Source organism: Oncorhynchus clarkii, chromosome 7 (genome assembly GCF_045791955.1).
Source record: "Oncorhynchus clarkii lewisi isolate Uvic-CL-2024 chromosome 7, UVic_Ocla_1.0, whole genome shotgun sequence".
Classification (NCBI taxonomy): Eukaryota; Metazoa; Chordata; class Actinopteri; order Salmoniformes; family Salmonidae; genus Oncorhynchus; species Oncorhynchus clarkii.
This window is the reverse complement of record NC_092153.1, coordinates 36,947,806-36,972,473: the sequence shown is the minus strand read 5'-3', so window position 1 is coordinate 36,972,473 and position 24,668 is coordinate 36,947,806. Positions and strand designations below refer to the sequence as shown.

Here is a 24,668-nt window from a genome sequence, read left to right as displayed (position 1 = left end):
ATGAGGGGGTTGTTGCTGCACTCCCATTCGGGTTCAGCGAAATGCTCTATTGTAAAAGCCTTTTGGGAGAGTTCGGAAGTGTGCCATGTGAATAATGAAAAAAAAGAAAGAGTGAGCTGTTTGCCTCTCTGGGTGACAGCCAAAAGCCAGAGCTGAACCCTATAGCTGAAGCAAAACTCCTAACCACATTCCCAGAGGAATGAGTAGAACAGGCTCTGATAAACAAGCACACGCAGACTGTTCTTCGTCCTACACACAGGGACACAGCAGCACATACATAATGTATAACTGTGGGCAATGGCAATTTCACTTCCTTATGTGTGATGCCAATCAAATGTTGTCTTCCGGTGTTTTAAGATACGGGTTATTGATTAAATGATATAATAGGGAAAAGGACAGGCAGATCGTGCAAATGAAAAAGGCAGTTAAAAAGTTTTTTTTTTTTCTTTCTTTGTTGTTTTGTGGTTCTGAAGAGGAATCAGCCCGGAGAAAAAGCACTTTCATTTTAGTCTCAAGTTTCTTCTCTGCATTAAAAAAAAGCGAAATATTAATTTGCCAACTTTGACTGCTGACACTTACTGGCAAAGGCTGGCAAAGGCTATGTGTACTTACAGGGGTTGGTCAGTGCATGCTTGTTAGTTTCACCCCTTTTCAGCTTGGCGTTGGTGTAATGTACAAGTGCAAGGTGTGATCGTGTGGCCCTTTCCTTGGAGACCTCTGTCCTCCTCCGTCCCCTCATACTGGGTGGACAAACTGATAGACCAGTCTCTGGGAGACATCAGGCTTGCGGATGATGCCCTTCTTGTAGTACTGCCGTATGGAGCGGCTCAGCTTGTCGTAGTTCATCGCTGGACGGTTCTTCCTCAGTCCCCAGAGTCTCGCCACGTGAGCCGAGTCCTCGATTTTGAAAATACCTGACAGACAGCAGAGTGAGATTAGATATGGATTACTTTGTCACTGCATTAAATTGTCATTCTCCGTCTTAAAAAAAAAAAATGCTTCTGAACTAATCCCATCAGTTCTCGGCGGTCACACAGTCTGTCCTGCTCACCTTTCTCCTTGTTGAGCCAGCGGATACAGCGTCCGTAGTTGTGGGGTTTGAGGAGCAGCTCTCTGAGGAACTGCCACAAGTGGATGGGCTGGCCTGAGCATGACGAGTCTGCCTCCAACCACAGCTCCTCTCCGCCTGCACAGAGGGATGAGCTATGAACACACGCGCGCACCCCCCCCCCCCCCCCCCACACACACACACACATATTTTCTAACAAAACTGCACTATACATGACCCTCTGGTCTTCTTCCTAGGAGCTATGAACTCACACAACTGCCACTACTCCTTCCCAAGGGCCATGAACACTCTGGCCCTCGAGAAATGAGATTCATGTCACTTTCTTTCCTAACAAAGCTAATAAAGTAGAGGCTAAACCTACCTGTGATTTTGCTGTCTCCAACGGAACACCTCTCTTTCATCCAGGCAGCTGTAGAGAGGGAAAGAAGGGAGAGAAAGAGAGAGATGTATTGTTGTATTGTTTGAACGGAATGATAAAAGCTTCATTATCCTAAGGAGAAAACAGTAGTAAACTACAGTTTGTGCAGAATATCTGTCTAAACCAGTCATCAGGGCCAGCCCCATGCATAGGCAACACAAGTGGTCACTTGGGGCCCCCGCAAAAAAACATTTGTAATAATAATGGCTGAATACCGACCAGGCACGCAGAGCATGTGTTTAGGGGACCTGACCTTCAGAGGGCCCCAATTGATTTTGTTAGTGTTTCTCACTCATCTATCATATTAACATGGCATAAGCTTAGGGCCCCCAAAAGTCTAGGGCCCTGCCAGTCATACAGATATTATAACACACCTGACTTCCAGATGTCCAGGTGGGCGTGCAGGGTGTCTCCACACTGAGGGGACCTCTGCCTGAAGTCCTCTTCACTCATGGCACACAGGTCTTTTCCAGTGAGCTCCTGGAAGGCCTTGCCGGCCTGAGGCAGTCTATACAGGTGCTCTGTCCACAGCAACCACTTCTGGACGTTCCCCGAGCTCCACTCTATGGGGTCTGGGGATAACGGATAAGAACGGTCGCAATAACACTATATTTTGAATTGTCCCCTATACATCTATTGATGTTGAACAAATTATTAGCAAACTAGCAGTAACATTTACTGTAAATGTCAACTGCATGTCTGTTGGCCTGCAATAGGGAGGGATCTATTCAGGATAGGGGGTTACCAAAACAACCATGAACACAGTGGAGACCCTAGATGTGTGTGCTCCCCACACTGCAGAATCAGTTTCTCTGGTCACACACACACACACACACACACACACACACACACACACACACACACACACACACACACACACACACACACACACACACACACACACACACACACACAGATACAGAGTGCAATCAAAAGCTGTCAATCAGAGGCCAATTACTGTCTTCACCATAAAGTGTTTATTTGCCTTGTCTTTTCTCTGCGAGCTTCGCTCTGGGTGAACTCTAATCGCAGGCGTGGCCTAGGGAGAATGGTGGTTTGCATAAGGTGGGGTACTGTTCTGTTGTGTACAATCATTTTCATCAGTTGAAACGCACCACAAGGCCACATTTTGGATACAGCGGTAGCAGCAGGAGAAGAAGTAGGGTCTCTGTGATGAAAGGGTGTGACTGACAGAAGACATCTTACAATACACACAGTACTGTATGCCCTTGACCTGCTGTTTGCTTTGCCAGTTGAACAGACCTCACCCATGCACTGTGTACACGGCTGTTGGCAGGCAAGCAGTACCGTCATTCCCACTAGGTCCTGTTGGGTATTTGTTAAACACATGCAAAGGTTGGGATTATACAGATCCTGGAGCAAACAAGCATGACCTGCGTCAGTGAGACATAGTTCATCATTAAGAGCTGTCATCCATCTCATTATCATCTTGCGGCAGGCGTATTCTGCAGATGTGTCTGCTCTGAATCAATATATCAATACCTTGTGTCAACACCTGATTGGACAGTATGCATGAATAGGCTAGAATGAATGGCTCTGGTGTTTTTCATGCTCATGAAAGGGAGACAGGATCATGCAGTAGAGGCAGCCATAGATGAAGAATTAGGAAAACGTGTAAAGTCTCTCAGTCCACGGACTATGGCTCATCAAGCCTAGTGGTTGGAGCATTGGGCAAGTAACCGAAAGCATTGGGCAAGTAACCGCTGGATCGAATCCTCAAGCTGACAAGGTAAATATCTGTCCCCGGGCGACGAAGATGTGGATGCCATTCACGGCAGCACCTATCTGATTTAGAGGAAGACACATTTCAAAGGCGGTTGTACAGTTGTACTGCATTCAGTTGTACAACTGACTAGGTATCCCCCTTTCCCTTTTCCAAAATACGTGACAAGGATCAATTAATCCTACATAGAATTGGTACCCACCACAAAACATATCTTTAAACAGGAATGTCTATTCTACTAACTCCACTAATTATATCACGAGAGTGGCCGTTTACTACTGTAACAGTACCTACCTGGGATGATGTTGAGCAGCTTGCAGGCCGTCTCGATGTCCTTCAGCACCTCCCCGACCACCATGCTTTGGACCTGCTCCAGGGATCGCTCCTCCTCCTGGCCCTCCAGCCCCGGGGAGAGTCCCATGGCCTGGCTGTCGATGACGGGGCACTGCTCTGGCTCCTCACAGTGCTCGGCCCTGGTTATGGGAAGAGGCACGGGACAAGCCTGACCCGAGGAAGCCTCAGTCACCTTCACCAGCCAGGTGGAGTCCTCGGTGAAGAGCATGTCGAAGCAGGACATGTGGAGGCCCGGAAGGCCGCGATGCTCAAGAGCCTCCATGCAGGGCTTGGTGTCCTCCATCTCCCAGGCCATACCAGCCTCTGCACCTGTCCTGTCTCCCAAGGGGCTTTCAGGCAGACCTAGGCGGGACGGAAACAATGGGCTGCTGCCCTCTGATGATAGACTCTCCCCTGGACTCGACATGGCTGCTGCCTCCTTGTGAGGGAAGAAGAATGGATATTTAGTTTACAATAGTCAAAAAGATTTGCCAATTTCAAGAATGTGATAGTACCAACAGTATTTCCTATTTGATATGTTAATATATTGTGTGTGTGGAGATCAGTGGTGTAAAGTACTTAAGTAAAAATACTTAAGTACTACTTAAGTAGTGTTTTGGGGTATCTGTACTTCACTTTACTATTCATATTTTTAGCAACATTTACTTTTACTTCACTACATTCCTAAAGAAAATGACTTTTTACTCCATACATTTTCCCTTACACCCAAAAGTACTTGTTACATTTCGACAGGAAAAGGGTCAATTCACACACTTATCAAGAGAACATCCCTGGCCATATCTACTGCCTCTGATCTGGCGGACTAGGTAAACACAAATGCTTTGTTTGAAATTATGTCTGAGTGATGGCGTGTGCCCCTGACTATCCGTTAATAAAAATAATTTTAAAAGATTAATAAGGAACTTGAAATTAATTATACTTTTACTTTTGATACTTAAGTACATTTTAGCAATTCCATTTACAGTTGATACTTAAATATATTTAAAACCAAATAAGTGTTTTACTTTTACTCAAGTGGTATCTTACTGGATGACTTCACTTTTACTTGAGTCATTTTATATCAATGTATCTTTACCTTTACTCAAGTATGACAATTGAGTACTTTTTCCACCACTAGTGGAGATACAGGGCATTGACAACATTCACACAGTTCATGACAGGATAATGAAAACCAGCAGTTTGCCATCAAACTTGGTATGATCCTGCAACACCTGTGTGCTATGTGGATAATTATCTGACAACTTCCCATAGCCAACTTGTTGACCCAGGGTAAACAAGTGTTTCTTCATTTGTGTGGGAATGAGCAGAATCAAGCTCTAGTTCTCTTTCATATATCCAATTCAGTTTGATGTAACACTGGAAAACATGAATACTTATTTCACTGAAAACCCTGTAGAGAAAGTGTAACCAGTGACCTACGTGAACATCCTGATAGCCAAACTGTAATAACCTCTTGGAATTAGTCAAATTCGACTAAGAAGTATTCTTTTTTTAAAAACAACATTATACAGTAGATGATGTTCTTGCAGTAAATCAAAAGCACAGTACCTTCAAGAAACTATACCTTCGCGCCCAAAGCTCCGGCTGCTAAACGTGCAACAGTTTCGAAAACGTTAAGAAAGCCCATCAGAGGGACGGACTGCGGGTGTGACTCCTCCAGAGTGATGCACAGTGAACAGAACAGAAACTGAGGTGAGAGCATGTTTGCAGAGGCTCTTTAAATGTGTCCTGAGTCAAGTGAAGACACAGGGGGAATGACCCTTTAGAGAGTGCACAGAACCAGCAGGGCAGGCATGGGGCAAAATGGATTGCACTGAGTCTCTTACTTGTGGGTCAGTGGCCCAGAATGGGTGGTGACTTGGGGGTAGGTGACTTGTATTGAGGCCTAAAGCGGTACGACCGCCTGCCTTTTCCTTTCAAGGTGCCGTCTCCACAGCCCTCTGGCTCCACTGTCAGCTGGAATTTTTAATCAAATGAAAGAAAGATAGTGTGGAGGAGAAGACACCTCAAATGTAGTATGACGGTGGGCCAGTGCTGTTGTCTGCCAAGGAACAGTCCCATAAGAATTTGGAGGAATTTGTACTTCTTGTGTCAATTCACTCTGTTTACGTACACGCTGGTTTCAAGAGTTTTGCCCTGCCTCATGTAAAGCGGCCCAAAGTTATTCCTCACCATGTGACCTGAACAGGAAAAACGCCTTTCCTTAGAAACTTTCCACACAGCTGCAATACGACTGGCATCAGAGTGGCATCCTAAGTCAACATCAGAGGTTGTCAGCTGTACCACTGACCAGTGTAATCTCAGGATGACCTCACTTATGGTTCACAGTGTACCTGGCTACCTGCTGCCACAGGTGGTAAATGGGAAGAAACTTAGCTGTCATAGAGACAGGGGTTATCAGTAGTTGTGCCGTGGTAAAAGACGCCTGCTGTCGCACAGCACATGTTCAAGGAGAGACATGGTTTGTTTGCCCAGATAGACTGTAATAAAACAACTATAACACTATTGTACCACACCCAGCAACTGCAATCCAAACCATCTATATTTATGTTGATCAATTGTTCCACTTGTTATATGGTTGTTTTTCAAAGAAACTAAGAAAGTGATTGAACTGATCAGACTTTGAATATTCCTTGGGGTGAGGATAAGGCTACTTTAGCGTTGCAACAATGATCCTTGCGGGAACACAGTTGACAGACTGTACCAGTCCTATTAACCCTAAAGGAAATTAAGTTATCCTCTCCAAAAGAGCCCTCCTCTCTCTCTCTATTCTCCACATCTCCAAACCCCTCCCCATTCCTCCTTTTATCTCCCAATTTCCCGCTAAGGGTCTGGGGATAACCCAATGTCTCTTCTCTTCATCAGGAGTCAGATTAAAAAGCGCCAGGCGGTGTACCGGCCAGCCTGCTGTGTGTCCACTCTCCTCTGTAACAGCTTGCGCTAAGCCCATTAGCCCGGCAAATTTAGCCACATTAGCTTTTTCCAAAAGGGGAGGGGATGGGAGAAAGAGGCACAAACATGCTCCCCAGGGGAAGGATTAAGGGCCTGACTGATCTCTAAATGAGTTCGGTCAAGACGGTGATATTCATTTCGGGAGAATTAGGCTTCGCTCCATTTGCTAGCCAGGCCTTAGACACACAGTCAGATGAACCATAGCCATGAAGGCAGCCATCCTCCCTGGTAACCATTTAACCACTTTTTATTTATCTTTCTTATATTTTTTGTTGACATTCTCTGTAATAAAAGCATGGATGAGTCTCTCTGTATCAGACTGAGAAATGAAACAGAAGCACCATGGCAATGTTCCTCAGGTGGTAAAATTTTGGTCACATTCCTAATGTGTGATTCAAAATTGTGTTCAGAATCTAAAATAACACCTAGGTTTTTTACCTGGTGTTTTATCTTTATTGCCAGTGAATTAAAATGTGCGGCTAGATTCCCTCGCTGTGCTTTGGCTCCAACAATAAGTACATCGGTCTTGTCTTGATTTAGCTGGAGGAAGTTGTGAGCCATCCACGTATTTAAATCACACTAATACTAATAACTGATCCGTGGAGCTAAAATCCTCTGGTGACAAAGAAATGTAAAGTTGTGTATCGTCTGTGTAGCAGTGAAAATCAATGCTGTGCCTTCTGATAACACTGCCATTTTTTCAGGAACAGGAGTTGAATACCCTGACTGCTATATATTCTGTAAAACAACTCTTGAAACAAAAGAGTGCATCAGTAATAGATATAGGGAGACACAACAGTCACCAGATTTCACTTGTTGAGTCCTCTCCCTGTGCACTTCCAAAGAAAGGGCTCCATTGTTTGATTTTGGAGTTAAAGAAGTATATACAGTCAGGTGTGACTGTTTGCTGTGTGTGTATGGTTTAAAGAGAGATTTCAAATCAAATCAAATCAAATCAAATCAAATTTTATTTGTCACATACACATGGTTAGCAGATGTTAATGCAAGTGTAGCGAAATGCTTGTGCTTCTAGTTCCGACAATGCAGTAATAACAAGTAATCTAACTAACAATTCCAAAACTACTGTCTTGTACACAGTGTAAGGGGATAAATAATATGTACATAAGGATATATGAATGAGTGATGGTACAGAGCAGCATAGGCAAGATACAGTAGATGGTATCGAGTACAGTATGTACAAATGAGATGAGTATGTAAACAAAGTGGCATAGTTTAAAGTGGCTAGTGATACATGTATTACATAAGGATACAGTCGATGATATAGAGTACAGTATATACGTATGCATATGAGATGAATAATGTAGGGTAAGTAACATTATATAAGGTAGCATTGTTTAAAGTGGCTAGTGATATATTTACATCATTTCCCATCAATTCCCATTATTAAAGTGGCTGGAGTTGAGTCAGTGTCAGTGTGTTGGCAGCAGCCACTCAGTGTTAGTGGTGGCTGTTTAACAGTCTGATGGCCTTGAGATAGAAGCTGTTTTTCAGTCTCTCGGTCCCAGCTTTGATGCACCTGTACTGACCTCGCCTTCTGGATGATAGCGGGGTGAACAGGCAGTGGCTCGGGTGGTTGATGTCCTTGATGATCTTTATGGCCTTCCTGTGACATTGGGTGGTGTAGGTGTCCTGGAGGGCAGGTAGTTTGCCCCCGGTGATGCGTTGTGCAGACCTCACTACCCTCAAGAGAGCCTTACGGTTGAGGGCGGTGCAGTTGCCATACCAGGCGGTGATACAGCCCGCCAGGATGCTCTCGATTGTGCATCTGTAGAAGTTTGTGAGTGCTTTTGGTGACAAGCCAAATTTCTTCAGCCTCCTGAGGTTGAAGAGGCGCTGCTGCGCCTTCTTCACGATGCTGTCTGTGTGAGTGGACCAATTCAGTTTGTCTGTGATGTGTATGCCGAGGAACTTAAAACTTGCTACCCTCTCCACTACTGTTCCATCGATGTGGATAGGGGGGTGTTCCCTCTGCTGTTTCCTGAAGTCCACAATCATCTCCTTAGTTTTGTTGACGTTGAGTGTGAGGTTATTTCCCTGACACCACACTCCGAGGGCCCTCACCTCCTCCCTGTAGGCCGTCTCGTCGTTGTTGGTAATCAAGCCTACCACTGTTGTGTCGTCCGCAAACTTGATGATTGAGTTGGAGGCGTGCGTGGCCACGCAGTCGTGGGTGAACAGGGAGTACAGGAGAGGGCTCAGAACGCACCCTTGTGGGGCCCCAGTGTTGAGGATCAGCGGGGAGGAGATGTTGTTGCCTACCCTCACCACCTGGGGGCGGCCCGTCAGGAAGTCCAGTACCCAGTTGCACAGGGCGGGGTCGAGACCCAGGGTCTCGAGCTTGATGACGAGCTTGGAGGGTACTATGGTGTTGAATGCCGAGCTGTAGTCGATGAACAGCATTCTCACATAGGTATTCCTCTTGTCCAGATGGGTTAGGGCAGTGTGCAGTGTGGTTGAGATTGCATCGTCTGTGGACCTATTTGGGCGGTAAGCAAATTGGAGTGGGTCTAGGGTGTCAGGTAGGGTGGAGGTGATATGGTCCTTGACTAGTCTCTCAAAGCACTTCATGATGATGGATGTGAGTGCTACGGGGCGGTAGTCGTTTAGCTCAGTTACCTTAGCTTTCTTGGGAACAGGAACAATGGTGGCCCTCTTGAAGCATGTGGGAACAGCAGACTGGTATAGGGATTGATTGAATATGTCCGTAAACACACCGGCCAGCTGGTCTGCGCATGCTCTGAGGGCGCGGCTGGGAATGCCGTCTGGGCCTGCAGCCTTGCGAGGGTTAACACGTTTAAATGTCTTACTCACCTCGGCTGCAGTGAAGGAGAGACCGCATGTTTTTGTTGCAGGCCGTGTCAGTGGCACTGTATTGTCCTCAAAGCGGGCAAAAAGGTTATTTAGTCTGCCTGGGAGCAAGACATCCTGGTCCGTGACTGGGCTGGATTTCTTCCTGTAGTCCGTGATTGACTGTAGACCCTGCACATGCCTCTTGTGTCTGAGCCGTTGAATTGAGATTCTACTTTGTCTCTGTACTGGCGCTTAGCTTGTTTGATAGCCTTGCGGAGGGAATAGCTGCACTGTTTGTATTCGGTCATGTTACCAGACACCTTGCCCTGATTAAAAGCAGTGGTTCGCGCTTTCAGTTTCACACGAATGCTGCCATCAATCCACGGTTTCTGGTTAGGGATTGTTTTAATCGTTGCTATGGGAACGACATCTTCAACGCACGTTCTAATGAACTCGCACACCGAATCAGCGTATTCGTCAATGTTGTTATCTGACGCAATACGAAACATCTCCCAGTCCACGTGATGGAAGCAGTCTTGGAGTGTGGAGTCAGCTTGGTCGGACCAGCGTTGGACAGACCTCAGCGTGGGAGCCTCTTGTTTTAGTTTCTGTCTGTAGGCAGGGATCAACAAAATGGAGTCGTGGTCAGCTTTTCCGAAAGGGGGGCGGGGCAGGGCCTTATATGCGTCGCGGAAGTTAGAGTAACAGTGATCCAAGGTCTTTCCACCCCTGGTTGCGCAATCGATATGCTGATAAAATTTAGGGAGTCTTGTTTTCAGATTAGCCTTGTTAAAATCCCCAGCTACAATGAATGCAGCCTCCGGATAAATCGTTTCCAGTTTGCAGAGAGTTAGATAAAGTTCGTTCAGAGCCATCGATGTGTCTGCTTGGGGGGGATATATACGGCTGTGATTATAATCGAAGAGAATTCTCTTGGTAGATAATGCGGTCTACATTTGATTGTGAGGAATTCTAAATCAGGTGAACAGAAGGATTTGAGTTCCTGTATGTTTCTTTCATCACACCATGTCACGTTGGCCATGAGGCATACGCCCCCGCCCCTCTTCTTACCAGAAAGATGTTTGTTTCTGTCAGCGCGATGCGTGGAGAAACCCGTTGGCTGCACCGCTTCGGATAGAGTCTCTCCAGTGAGCCATGTTTCAGTGAAGCAAAGGACGTTACAGTCTCTGATGTCCCTCTGGAATGCTACCCTTGCTCGGATTTCATCAACCTTGTTGTCAAGAGACTGGACATTGGCAAGAAGAATGCTAGGGAGTGGTGCACGGTGTGCCCGTCTCCGGAGTCTGACCAGAAGACCGCCTCGTTTCCCTCTCTTTCGGAGTCGTTTTTTTGGGTCGCTGCATAGGATCCACTCCGTTGTCCTGTTTGTAAGGCAGAACACAGGGTCCGCGTCGCGAAAAACATATTCTTGGTCGTACTGATGGTGAGTTGACGCTGATCTTATATTCAGTAGTTCTTCTCGACTGTATGTAATGAAACCTAAGATGACCTGGGGTACTAATGTAAGAAATAACACGTAAAAAAACAAAAAACTGCATAGTTTCCTAGGAACGCGAAGCGAGGCGAGGCGGCCATCTCTGTCGGCGCCGGAAGCTCTACAGATTTGGGGCTCTATTCAATCAGATCTGCTTTAGTTGACATCTGCATAGCGGATGCAACAGCTGTCAAATCCACAAGAGGCTCCTGGCATTATACCTAAAGCGGGCATTGCCATTAGCAGCACGGAGTCGCATTATGAGAAATCCCATGCAGCCTTATTCACAAGTTCAAAGTTTGAACACTACACTAAACTGAGATGTAGGATTATCTACACCTCCATTAGGCTGTGGGAAAAAATGTGTATCCCCTTTTTCTCCCCAATTTTGTGATATTCAATTGGGATCCAATTATGATCTTGTCTCATCGCTGCAACTCCCCAACGGGCTCGGGAGATGGCGAAGGTCGAGTAATGCATCCTCCGAAACATGACCCGCCAAGCAGCGCTTCTTAACACCCGCCCGCTTAACCCGGAAACCAGCCACACCAGTGCTACAGCACCTACATTTAAATGTGTCTACCATGTCCACAGTGTGTCCGGATTCCCTTTTCCGGCGGTACATTCAAATGCCAGTATGCATTCTACAAATGGTGGAATGGTCAAAACATGATAATAACGCAATAACAACTGATGGGAGTAGCTAAATACTGTAGCTAACTAACTTGGGGTCCCAAGTGGCACAGTGGTCTAAAGCACTGCATCAAGGTGTCACTATAGAAACGCTGCTTCGAATTCAGGCTGTATTGGGTGCCCCATAGGACGATGCACAATTGGCCCAGCGTTGTCCGGGTTTGGCTGGTATAAGGCGGTCATTATAAATAAGAATTTGTTCTTAACTGACTTGTCTAGTCAAATGTTAAATAACAACATTTAAAATATGCAAACTAGCCAGCTGACATCTGTAGCAAGCAATGCAAAAGGAATTGCGAACGGGTTAGCATAACTCTAGCCAAACAATTCTAGGAACATATTTCCTCCATTCGGTCGCAAAACACTGTCTTCTGCAGACTACTGGGAGTAGTGATGATGATGTCATCCACTGTATGGGCTTTCCGATTGTGTCCAGACTGAGAAGAAAACCGAACACAATGCATACCTGACAGCCTCATGAAGTGGTCAGCCAGCTCTAAACACAATCAGACCACAAAGTGACTTTTGTGCGTCTAGACCCGTCTTTTCAATGCGTTCTTCGTATTCTGATAGCGGAAGTCGTGTGTAAGTGTCAAGTGTAGACATATGACCTTAGTGAACGGTTTCTTTGTGTGCTCGCTGTTTTGCAGTTGTTGTAACATGGGACCATTTTCACCTGTAATGCAGGTGCATTGGCATCAGGCCAGGTACTTCAGAGAGGAACACCCTTTTGAGTGGGTGGCTACAGTTACCTATAGGGGTGTGCCAACCTGAAAATACTGGTATTCATAATCGTAGGACTATTAGTAATTGACAGTTAATAGTTGGATCGGATGATACTTGTGATCGGAAAACACACAAGTGTTATAATATGCCTAAAATAGATGTTGGCAAAATACCAATCTCTCTGCGAAATAAACTGCAGATTATGATCAGCGCGTGGAGGGGTTTGTGTCCTCAATTTGCAGCAAGCAGTTTGCTGTCACTCATTCAGAATGCGCATCCACGTTTAATCTTTTCTCCGTACCCTCGCCCCGCTTCCGTTAGATACAGTACACTGCACATTGATAGCTTGAGCAAACGTCCTACCCATTTGATTTATCATAGCAGCAGGAAGCAGCAAGAAATGATCAGACCGAAACATGCAAGGAGAAGTGGTTAGTTGAAAATACGAGGCGAATCCAGTGGATTTAGAAATACTGCTTAGCTCTATCCAATCAGAGCAGCTAGGTCAACGTACCCTTCTATTTACAGACAGTCAGACTAACCAGTTGAGTTATTTAGACCACGTAGCACCTTGCATTTTATTGAAAGATCTGAACCGGGTCTGGCAACCGAAACGTACTTTTTCCCCGATCACGGATAGGCTAATAACAAAAAATGATTAGCCTACCGATTGCCCATATCTGCTCAAATACTACCGATTAGGCTACTCGGCACACCATACTTTTGACCTTTTCCAAATGCTCACATAACACTCAATCTTGACAGAATATTATCCTTACAGAACTACACACGCACGTTTTGAGTGTTTAGTGCTATTGAGCAGCTGTACCCTTAATATTTCCTATCTCTAAAGTGGCCGTTGCCATGCTCAAGTGCTGTGGTGTTATGGTTTGGGTAGCAGCCAAACCAAACCATTGTCACTTTTCTGATAAATGTACAGTGCCTTCAGAAAGTATTCACACCCCTTAACCTTTTTCACATTTTGTTGTGTTACAGCCTGAATTTAAAATTGATTACATTTAGATATTTTTGTCACTGGCCTACACACACAACCACATAATATCAAAGTGGAATTATGCTTTTGTCTACATTTTTTACAAGTTTATAAAAATGTTTAATCTGAAATATCTTGAGTCAATAAGTATTCAACGCCTTTGTTACGGCAAGCCTGAATAAGTTGAGTAAAAATGTGCTTAAAAACTGTTAGGATCCGCCCCTTTTTTACATTTTCGCCTAAAATGACATACCCAAATCTAACTGCCTGCAACTCAGGCCCTGAAGCAAGGATATGCATATTCTAGGTACCATTTGAAAGGAAACACTTTGACGTTTGTGGAAATGTGAAAGGAATGTAGGAGAATATAACACAATAGATCTGGTAAAAGATAATACAAAAAAACAACAAAAAATGTTATTTTGTATTTTTTTTGTACCATCATCTTTGAAATGCAAGTGAAAGGCCATAATGTATTATTCCAGCCCAGCTGCAATTTAGATGTTGGCATCTAGATGACAGCAGTGTATGTGCAAACTTTTAGACTGATCCAATGAACCATTGCATTTATGTTCAAAATTATGTCTCAAGACTGCTCAAATGTGCCCAATTTGTTTATTATTAACTTTTCAAGTTCAAAACTGTGCACTCTCCTCAAACACCAAGGAAGTGAAAAAGAAAGCCAAGTTAACAAACAGATTCCCGACCATTTCAAATCCCACCGTACCTTCTCCACTGTGCAATCTGGTTTCAGAGCTGGTCATGGGTGCACCTCAGCCACGCTCAAGGTCCTAAATGATATCATAACCGTCATCGATAAGAGACATTACTGTGCAGCCGTATTCATCGACCTGGCCAAGGCTTTCGACTCTGTTGAGCACCACATTCTTATTGGCAGACTCAACAGCCTTGGTTTCTCAAATGATTGCCTCGCCTTGTTCACCAACTACTTCTCTGATAGAGTTCAGTGTGTCAAGTCGGAGGGCCTGTTGTCCGGACCTCTGGCAGTCTGTATGGGGGTGCCATAAGGTTCAATTCCCGGGCCGACTCTCTTCTCTGTATACATCAATGATATCGCTCTTGCTGCTGGTGATTCTCTGATCCACCTCTACGCAGACGACACCATTCTGTATACTTCTGGCCCTTCTTTGGACACTGTGTTAACTAACCTCCAGAAAAGCTTCAATGCCATACAACTCTCCCGTGGCCTCCAACTAATCTTAAATGCAAGTAAAACTAAATGCATGCTCTTCAACCGATCACTGCACGCACCTGCCCGCCCGTCCAGCATCACTACTCTGGACGGCTCCGACTTAGAATATGTGGATAACTAAAAATACCTAGGTGTCTGGTTAGACTGTAAACTCTCCTTCCAGACTCACATTAAGCATCCCCTATCCAAAACTAAATCTAGAATCAGCTTCCTATTTCGCAACAAAGCATCCTTCACTCATGCTGCCAAACATACCCTCGTAAAACTGACCATCCTACCGATCCTCGATTTCGGCGATGTCATTTATAAAATAGCCTCCAATACTCTACTCAACAAATTGGATGCAGTCTATCACAGTGCCATCCGTTTTGTCACCAAAGCCCCATATACTACCCACAACTGTGACCTGTACGCTCTCGTTGGCTGGCCCTTGCTTCATACTCTTCACCAAGCCCACTGACTCCAGGTCATCTACAACTCTCTGCTAGGTAAAGCCCCGCCTTATCTCAGCTCACTGGTCACCATAGCAGCACCCACTCATAGCATGCCCTCCAGCAGGTATATTTCACTGGTCACCCCCAAAGCCAATTCTTCCTTTGGCCGCCTTTCCTTCCAGTTCTCTGCTGCCAATGACTGGAACAAACTGCAAAAATCACTGAAGCTGGATCACAGATCACTGCACCTGTACATAGCCCATCTGTAAACAGCCCATCCAACTCCCTCATCCCCATACTGTATTTATTAATCTTGCTCCTTTGCACCCCAGTATCTCTACTTGCACATTCATCTTCTGTACATCTACCATTCCAGTGTTTAATTGCTATAGTGTAATTACTTCGCCACCATAGCCTATTTATTGCCTTATCTTACCTCATTTGCACTCACTATATCTAGACTTTTTGTTTTCTTTTTTTCAACTGTATTATTGACTGTATGTTTTGTTTATTCCATGTGTAACTCTGTGTTGTTGTATGTGTCGAACTGCTGTGCTTTATCTTGGCCAGGTCGCAGTTGCAAATGAGAACTTGTTCTCAACTAGTCTACCTGGTTAAGTTGAAAAACAAAAACAAAACAAAAAACAATAGCATGGTATTATTTTACTGTAATAGCTACTGTAAATTGGACAGTACAGTTAGATTAACAAAAATTTAAGCTTTCTGCCAATATCAGATATGTCTATGTCCTGGGAAATTGTATTGTTAGTTACAATCTCATGCTAATCGCATTAGCCTACGTTAGCTCAACCGTCCCGTGGAATGTACACTGATCCCGAAGAAGTTTTAAGAAGTCACATAATAAGTGGCATGGACACACTTTGTGTGCAATAATGGCGTTTAACATGATTTTTGAATGACTACCCCATCTCTGTACCCCACACATACAATTATCTGTAAGGTCCCTCGGTCGAGCAGTGCATTTCAAACACAGATTCAACCACAAAGACCAGGGAGGTTTTTCAATACCTCGCAAAAATATGGGTAAAAAATGGGTAAAAAAAACAAACATTGAATACCCCTTTGAGCATAGTGGTCATTAACTACATGTTGGATCGTGTATCAATACACCCAGTCACTTCAAAGATACAGGTGTCCTTGCTAACTCAGTTGCCGGAGAGGAAGGAAACCGCTCAGGGATTTCACCATGACGCAAATTGTGACTTTAAAACAGTTGAGTGTAATGGCTGTGATAGGATAAAACTGAGGATATAGTTATTTCACAATACTAACCTAATTGACAGAGGGAAAAGAAGGAAGTCGATACAGAATACAAATATTCCCAAACCTGTTTGCAACAAGGTACTAAAGTAGTACTGCAAACAATGTGGTATAGCAATTCACTTTTTGTCCTGAAAACAAAGTGTTACATTTGGTGCCAATCCAATAAAACAGATTACTGAGTACCACTCTCCATATCTTCAAGCACTGTGGTGGCTGCATCATGTTATGGAGATGCTTGAAATCGTTAAGGACTGGGGAGTTTTTCAGGATAAAAAATAAACGGAATGGAGCTAAGCACAAGCATAATCCTAGAGGAAAAACATGGTTCAGTCTGCTAGTAGATTAATTTGCCTTTCAGCAGGACAATAACCTAAAACACAAGGCCAAATCTACACTGGAGACAGTGATTGTTCCTGGGTGGCCGAGTTACAGTTTGGACATAAATCTGCTTGAAAATCTATGGCAAGATCTGAAAATAGTTGTCTAGCAATGATAAACAACCAATTTGACAGAGCTTAATGAATTTTGAAAAGAATAAAGGGAAAATATTGCGCAATCTAGGTGTGGAAATCTCTTAGAAAGAAAGACTCACAGCTGTCATCACTGCCAAATGTAATTCTAACATGCATTGACTCAGGGGTTTGAATACTCAAGATACATTGGTGTTTTATTTTTCATGTGTTTTTTTATAAATGTTAGAATATTTCTTCCACTTGGACATTAAAGTATTTTGTGTAGATCGTTGACAAAAAAAAAATCACAATTTAATCTATTTTAATCCCACTTTGTAACACAATAAAATGTGGAAAGAGTCAAGGGGTGTGAATACATTCTGAAGGCACTGTAAATCCATCAGGCACCAGTGCCATTCTGGTCGTCCACCAGGTGAGGGTTTTTGATAATGCCATATTTCTCGTTTTTATTACCTCAGGGAATCCTTCACTATCTATAATTGGCAAGATACCTTTCATGTAATGGCAGATAAATTGGTCTGTGGTCACATTTGTGATCAGTCCCCTCCTTTATTCCCTGTACTCCCTGTTCCCTCATGACTGCACGGCCAGGCACGACTCCAACACCATCATCATTTGGGGTGGCAGGGTAGCCTAGTGGTTAGAGTGTTGGATTAGTAACTGGAAGGTTGCAAGTTCAAACCCCCGAGCTGACAAGGTACAAATCTGTCGTTCTGCCCCTGAACAGGCAGTTAACCCACTGTTCCTAGGCTGTCATTGAAAATAAGAATTTGTTCTTAACTGACTTGCCTAGTTAAATAAAAGTAAAAAATAAAATTAAGTTTGCGGATGACACAGCATTGGTAGGCCTGATCACTGACAATGACGAGACAGCCTATAGGGAGGAGGTCAGAGACATGTGGTGCCAGGACAACAATCTATATGGCAACTGCACGGCCTTCGACCGCAAGGCACTACAGAGGGTAGTGCGAACGGCCCAGTACATCACTGCCATCCAGGACCTCTATACCAGGTGGTGTCAGAGGAAGGCCCTAAAAATTGTCAAAGACACCAGCCACCCTAGTCATAGACTGCTGTGCGAGCACCAAGTCTAGGTCCTAGAGGCTTCTAAACAAGCCATAAGACTCCTGGACACCTAATCAAATGGCTACCAATACTATTTGTATTGCCCTTCTTTTACACCGCTGCTACTCTGTTGTGTCACTTTAATAACTCTACCTACACATATTACCTCAACTAACCGGTGCCCCCGCACATTGACTCTGTACAGGTACCCGCCTGCTTTTAAATTACTTCTTACTTTTATTTCGTATTCTTATCTGTATTTTCTTTTTAACTGCATTGTTGTTAGGGGCTCATAAGTAAGCTAAGCATTTCACTGTAAGGTCTTCAATCAAATGAAATTTGATTTGATTTGAAATTGATTGACAAACATCAGAAGTACTCAGACAGGTGCAATGTTGCAGAGTTGGAGCATACAGATTCTCGAGTACCTTTATGTTGAATAAAATACAATAAAATGAAATACCACATCGTGCTGTATGACAGGAAATTATAATATTTTATCAGCATTAGAGCTGCATCTTTATAAAATGTAACCCCACATACCTTTGAAGTTATCTTATGGGGTAAAGTAATTTTCTTTCAGAAATGTTAAATTAAGACCAATGCAGAGCGAACAACACCTGATAAATTACTGATAAGAACACACCTTGGAGACAATTCTGTGGCTTTTTCACCCATACACACAGACTCCACAAAAAGTACATCCTGTCTACCTGTCCGACTCCTTACCTGGGCCAAGGTGTGCTGGCCTCTGGGTGGTCTCAGGCAGGGCTGAGACTGGTGCTGAGTGTAGACAATACAGGACCCCAACAGGTGTAAGGTAGACTTGTGGTGATGATTACCTCTAGTCCAGTTAGCTCAGATTCCAGTCTCTTCTGTCAGTCTGCAGGTGTCTGGTGTTTTATGATGGGCCAGGAGATGAGCCAGGCAGCCGAGCAGGCTGACAGCAGGTAGGGAAAGCAGGCCTATAAGTAACCCAGAAGACTGATGAAGAATCCTATACCTGGGGGCCTGAGGCAGTCTACTAGTCTGTGCTAGATCTTAAAAGGCGCAGACTTATAAAGGCGCAGCCCAAAAGCACACTAAGGCTAACTAATGCTATCAGTGACAATGTACCTGCTGTGGGTGTGACAGAGGGAGAGTGAGAGTGTGTGAAGGAATTCCAGTACCATTGACTGCAGGTCATATTTATACTAGGGCAGCCTTGTTTACCTAAGCACACACAGTCTGTGTGTATGTGTGTGTGTGTAACACACATAACACAAAGTAATTTCTCAACCCTGTTAGTACAACGGCATCTGATCTTAGTTCAAAGTATATGGGTGTCTGAGTGTCCATGACAGCTTCCTGTTTAATCTGGAAGATTCTGTACAGGTTAAGTGAAATTTCATGGGGAAATAGACTGTACGTCAGTTTGAAAAAGGATTCAGGTGGTTAGAAAATGATACTTGAAAATAGTTATTTTGATGTAAAAAAAAAAATGTAGTTGTCATCTTTACTTGAATGTAGTTTGTACTTTACTCTACTTCACATGTCCAACCATCTTGGGAAATGAATTCAACATAGATATTACACTGAACAAAAATATAAACGTAACATGTAAAGGCCCATGTTTCGTTAGCCAAAATAAAATATCCCAGAAATGTTCCAAACATACAAAAAGCTTATTTCTCCAAAAAAATTGGCACATCATTTGTGCCAAAATATTTGATCCCACTTTGTAACACAACAACATTTGTGCTAAAACATTGACACACTAAAATGTGTGCAATTGTTTTGGGAAAAATAAGCTTTTTGTGAGTATAGAACATTTCTGGGATCTTTTAATGTGTGTTTTACCCCAGTTTTAGTGATCATTTCTCCTTTGCCAAGATAATCCATCCACCTGACAGGTGTGGCATATCAATAAGCTGATTAAACAGCATGATCATTACACATGTGCACCTTGTGCGGTGACAATAAAAGTCCACTCTAAAATGGACAGTTTTGTCACACAACACTATGCCACAGATGTCTCAAGTTTTGAAGGAGCGTGCAATTGGCATGCTGACTGCAGGAATGTCCATCAGAGCTGTTGCCAGAGAATTGAATGTTAATTTCTCTACCATAAGCCACCTCCAAAGTCGTTTTAGAGAATTTGACAGTACGCCCATCGTGACATGGGTTATGGTATGGGCAGGCATAAACTACGGACAATAGAGATACCTTGATGAGATCCTGAGGCCCATTGTCGTACCATTCATCACCCTGTTTCAGCATGATAATGCATGTCGCAATGAATCTGTGTCGCTGACAAAAGGCAACACTATACCTTAAAGATGCAGTCTGGGATCTTAAGCAAAAACAATGTGTAACATATTCTATGAATTGGATTAGTATCATATCATATGAATACAAAATGGATGACGTAGTACACAATTGGATGACGTAGTACACACAAAACGGGGAACCGTTTTGGCTCGTGAGCACCACTTTCAAAACTACTGTCTGAAATTATACAAAAGTTCTGGAGCATCACTTTAATGACTGTTCAATCTTCAGTGGATTAAGCTGTTTGTGCTGATACTGAGGATGCATCCTGTTCCCTTTCACTTTCACAAAACCACTGAGGAATGTGTGAAAGTGTGTCATTTTCACTACATGAATTATTACTTCCCTTCACTTGCATCAATATCTTAGGTGCCACCTACTGCTGACTGTGTATATTGGAGGTGTTGGGCGGAAAAAGCAAAAGACAAATTCTTCTTTTTCTTCTTCTTCTTCTCCTGGGACCTGGACCCGTATTCATAAAGTGTCTCAGAGTAGGAGTGCTGCTCTAGTATCGGTTTCACCTTTTAAATCAAAATGAATAAGATAACAAGGAGAAGGGGGGACCTGATTCTAGAACATCACTCCTACTCTGAGACGCTTTATGAATACGGTGCCTGATCAGAAAAAAAAGAGGTGGCCCTAAACCCGCCAATTATAATGTAAAGAAAGTGAATGACGACAGGTGGACTAATGTAGAAATCTTCCCCTTTGGCAATACATTATGCATTCTCCCCCAAATGACAGTAGAGTATAGCTATTTCCCCCATTCATAACGTTCTATTTGCACTGTAAGCCATTAATGAATAGTTATCAGGATTACCAGATGTAAAAAAAAATGCCACAATGCTGCTCCCTTAGCTATGGGGCTTTTGTGTTTAAGGAACAATAGGGTAACAAGACATAATTTGGTTTCATGTGTGAAAAAACCTGTGGGAAAGGGTTTGGTATATGAAGCTTGCATCCATTCTATATACACTACACATATCGACACGGATGATAAACAGCTCAAACGAAAAAATCTAGTGAATGATCTCTAATCAACTGTGCCTTTTCATCTGTAAGAGTTTTTTTTATTTTTTATAACGAGAGCGTGAGTTAGATATCATTACGCATGCAGTGTTTGAATGGAGTAATTGGGAGATTGGGAGAGGGAGTGCTGCTAGCTGAGTCACAGGATAGACACGGGGCCTTTAAAGAGACTGATCCTGGCGTGTGTTTACTGTTAAACAGACACACCAATACAAACCCAAACTAACCATGCTATTTTACATCTGCAATAATCACAGGAATCATGAAAGACGGCCTCCTCTCTCTGGACCTGTTATAATGGACCCAAGGCTGGTGAGTGTGTGTGTGTGTGTGTGCGCATGTGTGGTTTATTGAATCATGAAGCAGTTAAGTGTGTGAATGAAGACTATTGGAATATTATACAGTATATCCAGACTGAACTTGCCTGCAAAAATTATGAAATATCACGCATTGGAGCTACACTTTAAATTGGCAAATAATCCTAACCACATTCATTCAACGTTACCACAATGAGTCAAATGCCATAAAAAAAAAAGAATCTCAGTTGAGCTGAGTGGTACAGGCATCACTCTCTTCTGTTTGTTTTTGGATTTGCCGACATCCCATATGAAAAAATTTGCATGGCAGTTACTTGAACCATGGGAAGAAAAGGTGTTGCTCTTAAAGCGTTTAGAAAACTTTGCTTTAGAATAACGTTCTCATGGTTGAGGCAAGTATTTTGGAGAGTTAAGAATTCATCAAGTTGTCACAGTTCCAATTTACAAACGTGAACCTTGATGTTATTTAACACACTGTAACCTCCCTCTGTGACTTCCAGGGTTGGAGCCGGTGTTTTTGGCATGAATAATACATTCAGTTATGGGTTGATGGACTGTTCTGGCTCCTTGACTTATTTTATATGCATAAGTATTGACAATCTTCTATCAGTTGATAGAGTGAAATTAATGGGATTATGTCCTCAAATCACTTTGACTAAATGTGGTGCAACAAATTAGCCAACTAAACTGTGTTGACAAGAATGAAAACTTAATTTGGGGAATGTTTATGGTAAATACATTGTTGGGGGTATTAATAACATTTCAACAATATATACTGCTATGTTATGGATAAAACCCTACCCGTTAATCCAGGTAATCCATCTTTAATTGATGTGGTTGTCAGTCAGGCACATGGCTGCCAACTTTGTGAATTTCATTGCCTCCTGGCACAACCGCTAGATGGGGATTAGGGGTCCTCCTGCAGGAACATTTGACTGTTTTAAATCTAATTTCCTGCAATTTTATGTATTTTGAAATGGCTTAGGCCATTGGCCAGGGTGGAAAATAAAACCATTCAGGTATATATGCTTTGAACATTAAATGAACACTCAAAATTAGACGATTTAAAGTATGTAAAAAAAAAAAGAATGTTTTTTTTAGGTGATTTTGACACACAGGAGATAGGCAAATGTTAGAAACAGTTGGAAGGAGGGATTGATCCTTGTTCTCATGTAGAAAGTTGTATGTGACACACGGGACATTGTAATATTAATGGTTGATGACCGTGGGTAACAAAATCATAGATTGCAGTCTCCTTGTCCATACACTACTTTCAAGGTAAGGACGCAAACATTTTGTATTTTGTAATTTGGGTAAACTATCTCTTTAAAATAGGGCTAATTTCGCAAAATCAGCCAAACTTCAACAAAAATCGAATGAATATCAATATTCAAGTGGTTTATGCCTACTAGTCAAAGATCCTTGCCATCATCTTACTCTACATAGACAAAATAGGATGTGATTATAAATTGTGAGTACCCCTACAATCTCTGCCTAGCATGTGTAGATGGTTTGATTCTTGGAGCATTTAATATCCAATGCTTATTTGCCAAAACTGTCCATGAATGGCTGCAAAAAATACATGGTCTCGTATAGTTCATTTTTAAAAGGCACAATTAGGCATATCAGATTTCAAATATGTGATTACAACGGAAAAATTGGGAAGAAGTGGAATAATAAAATAACTGTGGGGAATAACAGTAGTTTTCTTGCTGCCAAGCACAGTAGCAACCCTTTATTTTAGCCCATTGTTAAGAATGAAAGATGATCTACATCTCCCCCTATACCCTAACCAAATGAATGTATTGTCCCCTCTCTAGAATCAAATGTACAAATGTACAATTGTGGGTTCACAACCTGAAATTATTTGACATAAATCAGGTCACACTACCAAACTTCCCTGCTAAAACATACTGTAGGTCTGTCTGCTGCCTTTTCGTTGTCACAGCCTAAATGCCAATCACCAAACAAGGGGACTAACACAAGTGGGGATTAAATAGACTTTAGTAAATGCTGTCAAAAAAATATGCTTTCTGCATCAGGGATAGGGAGTAACAGCAACCTAATTTTGTTGACAACATTGTACAGTAAACTGTGCTGCTACTGTGTTATCTTTGTACAGTTTTTACAGTTTTATAAACTCGAGAACGCCTTCTCTCTCCATTCATCTCCACTCTCATCTTGAGGTGCGTAAAAAAGGTGCACCCAATCCAGTTGATCCCTTACATAACTAGACCAATCATAGGCTTCACAGTGCAGCAGTTCACAGTGTTGTGGCAAGACATTACAAAGACAGAGGTTTAAATGCAGTTGCAAGATGCTCTGATTTCAAAATGATTTGCTGCACAGGTGAAAAGTGAATGCACTGACGATACAATGGACTAATTAAAAACGTAAAAGCAGGGCTTTTCAATGTGTGAGATGTAAGAGGTGTACAGCGAGAAGAGGGTGAAATGCGTGTGTCTCACAGCCAATGAGTGAAAGTTGGCAGCTCTGAAGGCATAAAGGTGGAAAACACTCCCAAGAAATGTTTTTCTTATGAAATATTATTTTCGGGTTTCTGTACACAGAGGACGCAAAATGAAATGACTACAGAGAACATGTGTTTGTCTTTGTACAAGCATGTGTCACGTTCTGACCTTAGTTCCTTTGTTTTGTCTTTGTTTTAGTATGGTCAGGGCGTGAGTTGGGGTGTGCAGTCTATGTTGGTTTCTGTGTTCGGCCTAGTATGGTTCTCAATCAGAGGCAGGTGTCGTTAGTTGTCTCTGATTGAGAATCATACTTAGGTAGCCTTTTTCCACCTGTGTTTCGTGGGTGTTTATTTTCTGTCTTTGTGTATGTCGCCAGACAGGACTGTTTCGGTTTTCGTTTATTGTTTTGTTCTAGTGTTCTGTTCAGTTTTGATTCATTAAATATTACACCATGAACACTTACCACGCTGCAAATTGGTCCTCTGATTTTTCTCGCTACTCCTCCTCAGAAGAGGAGGACGAGATCCGTTACAGCATGCTTTCTTCAAGGACGAACATCATCCATGTTTAACCTCTGACTTGCATTCAACACAATGCACTTTCTTCCAAATAATAAAAGCAACCACCCACTTCACTGCCGTGACCTCCTTGTTGAACCAAGGAAAGATATTTGCTCTTGAGCCATTTCCTTAGTGTTTGGAACAACAGCTGTGAAGTGTGTCAAGCCGTCAGCCTGTAAATGGACATTGCAATACAATGGACAAGCCCTATCCTGCAAACATACGACCAAAGTGTGCACGCACTGGCGGATGGAAG

The 24,668-nt window shown here is 43.0% G+C and overlaps 1 protein-coding gene across 1 annotated transcript; it reads right to left on the bottom strand.

Annotated features, from left to right (window-relative positions):
• Positions 1-347: 347 nt before the first annotated feature.
• On the bottom strand, positions 348-18,528 carry LOC139414214 (SAM pointed domain-containing Ets transcription factor-like). The gene is made up of 6 exons (XM_071162103.1): positions 18,455-18,528; positions 3,526-4,003; positions 1,862-2,059; positions 1,431-1,478; positions 1,052-1,186; positions 348-914 (listed from the first exon to the last, which is right to left on the bottom strand). The coding sequence occupies exons 2-6, from the start codon at positions 3,989-3,991 to the stop codon at positions 736-738; spliced, it is 1,026 nt and encodes a 341-aa protein (XP_071018204.1). The 5' UTR covers positions 3,992-4,003; positions 18,455-18,528; the 3' UTR covers positions 348-735.
• Positions 18,529-24,668: the final 6,140 nt, after the last annotated feature.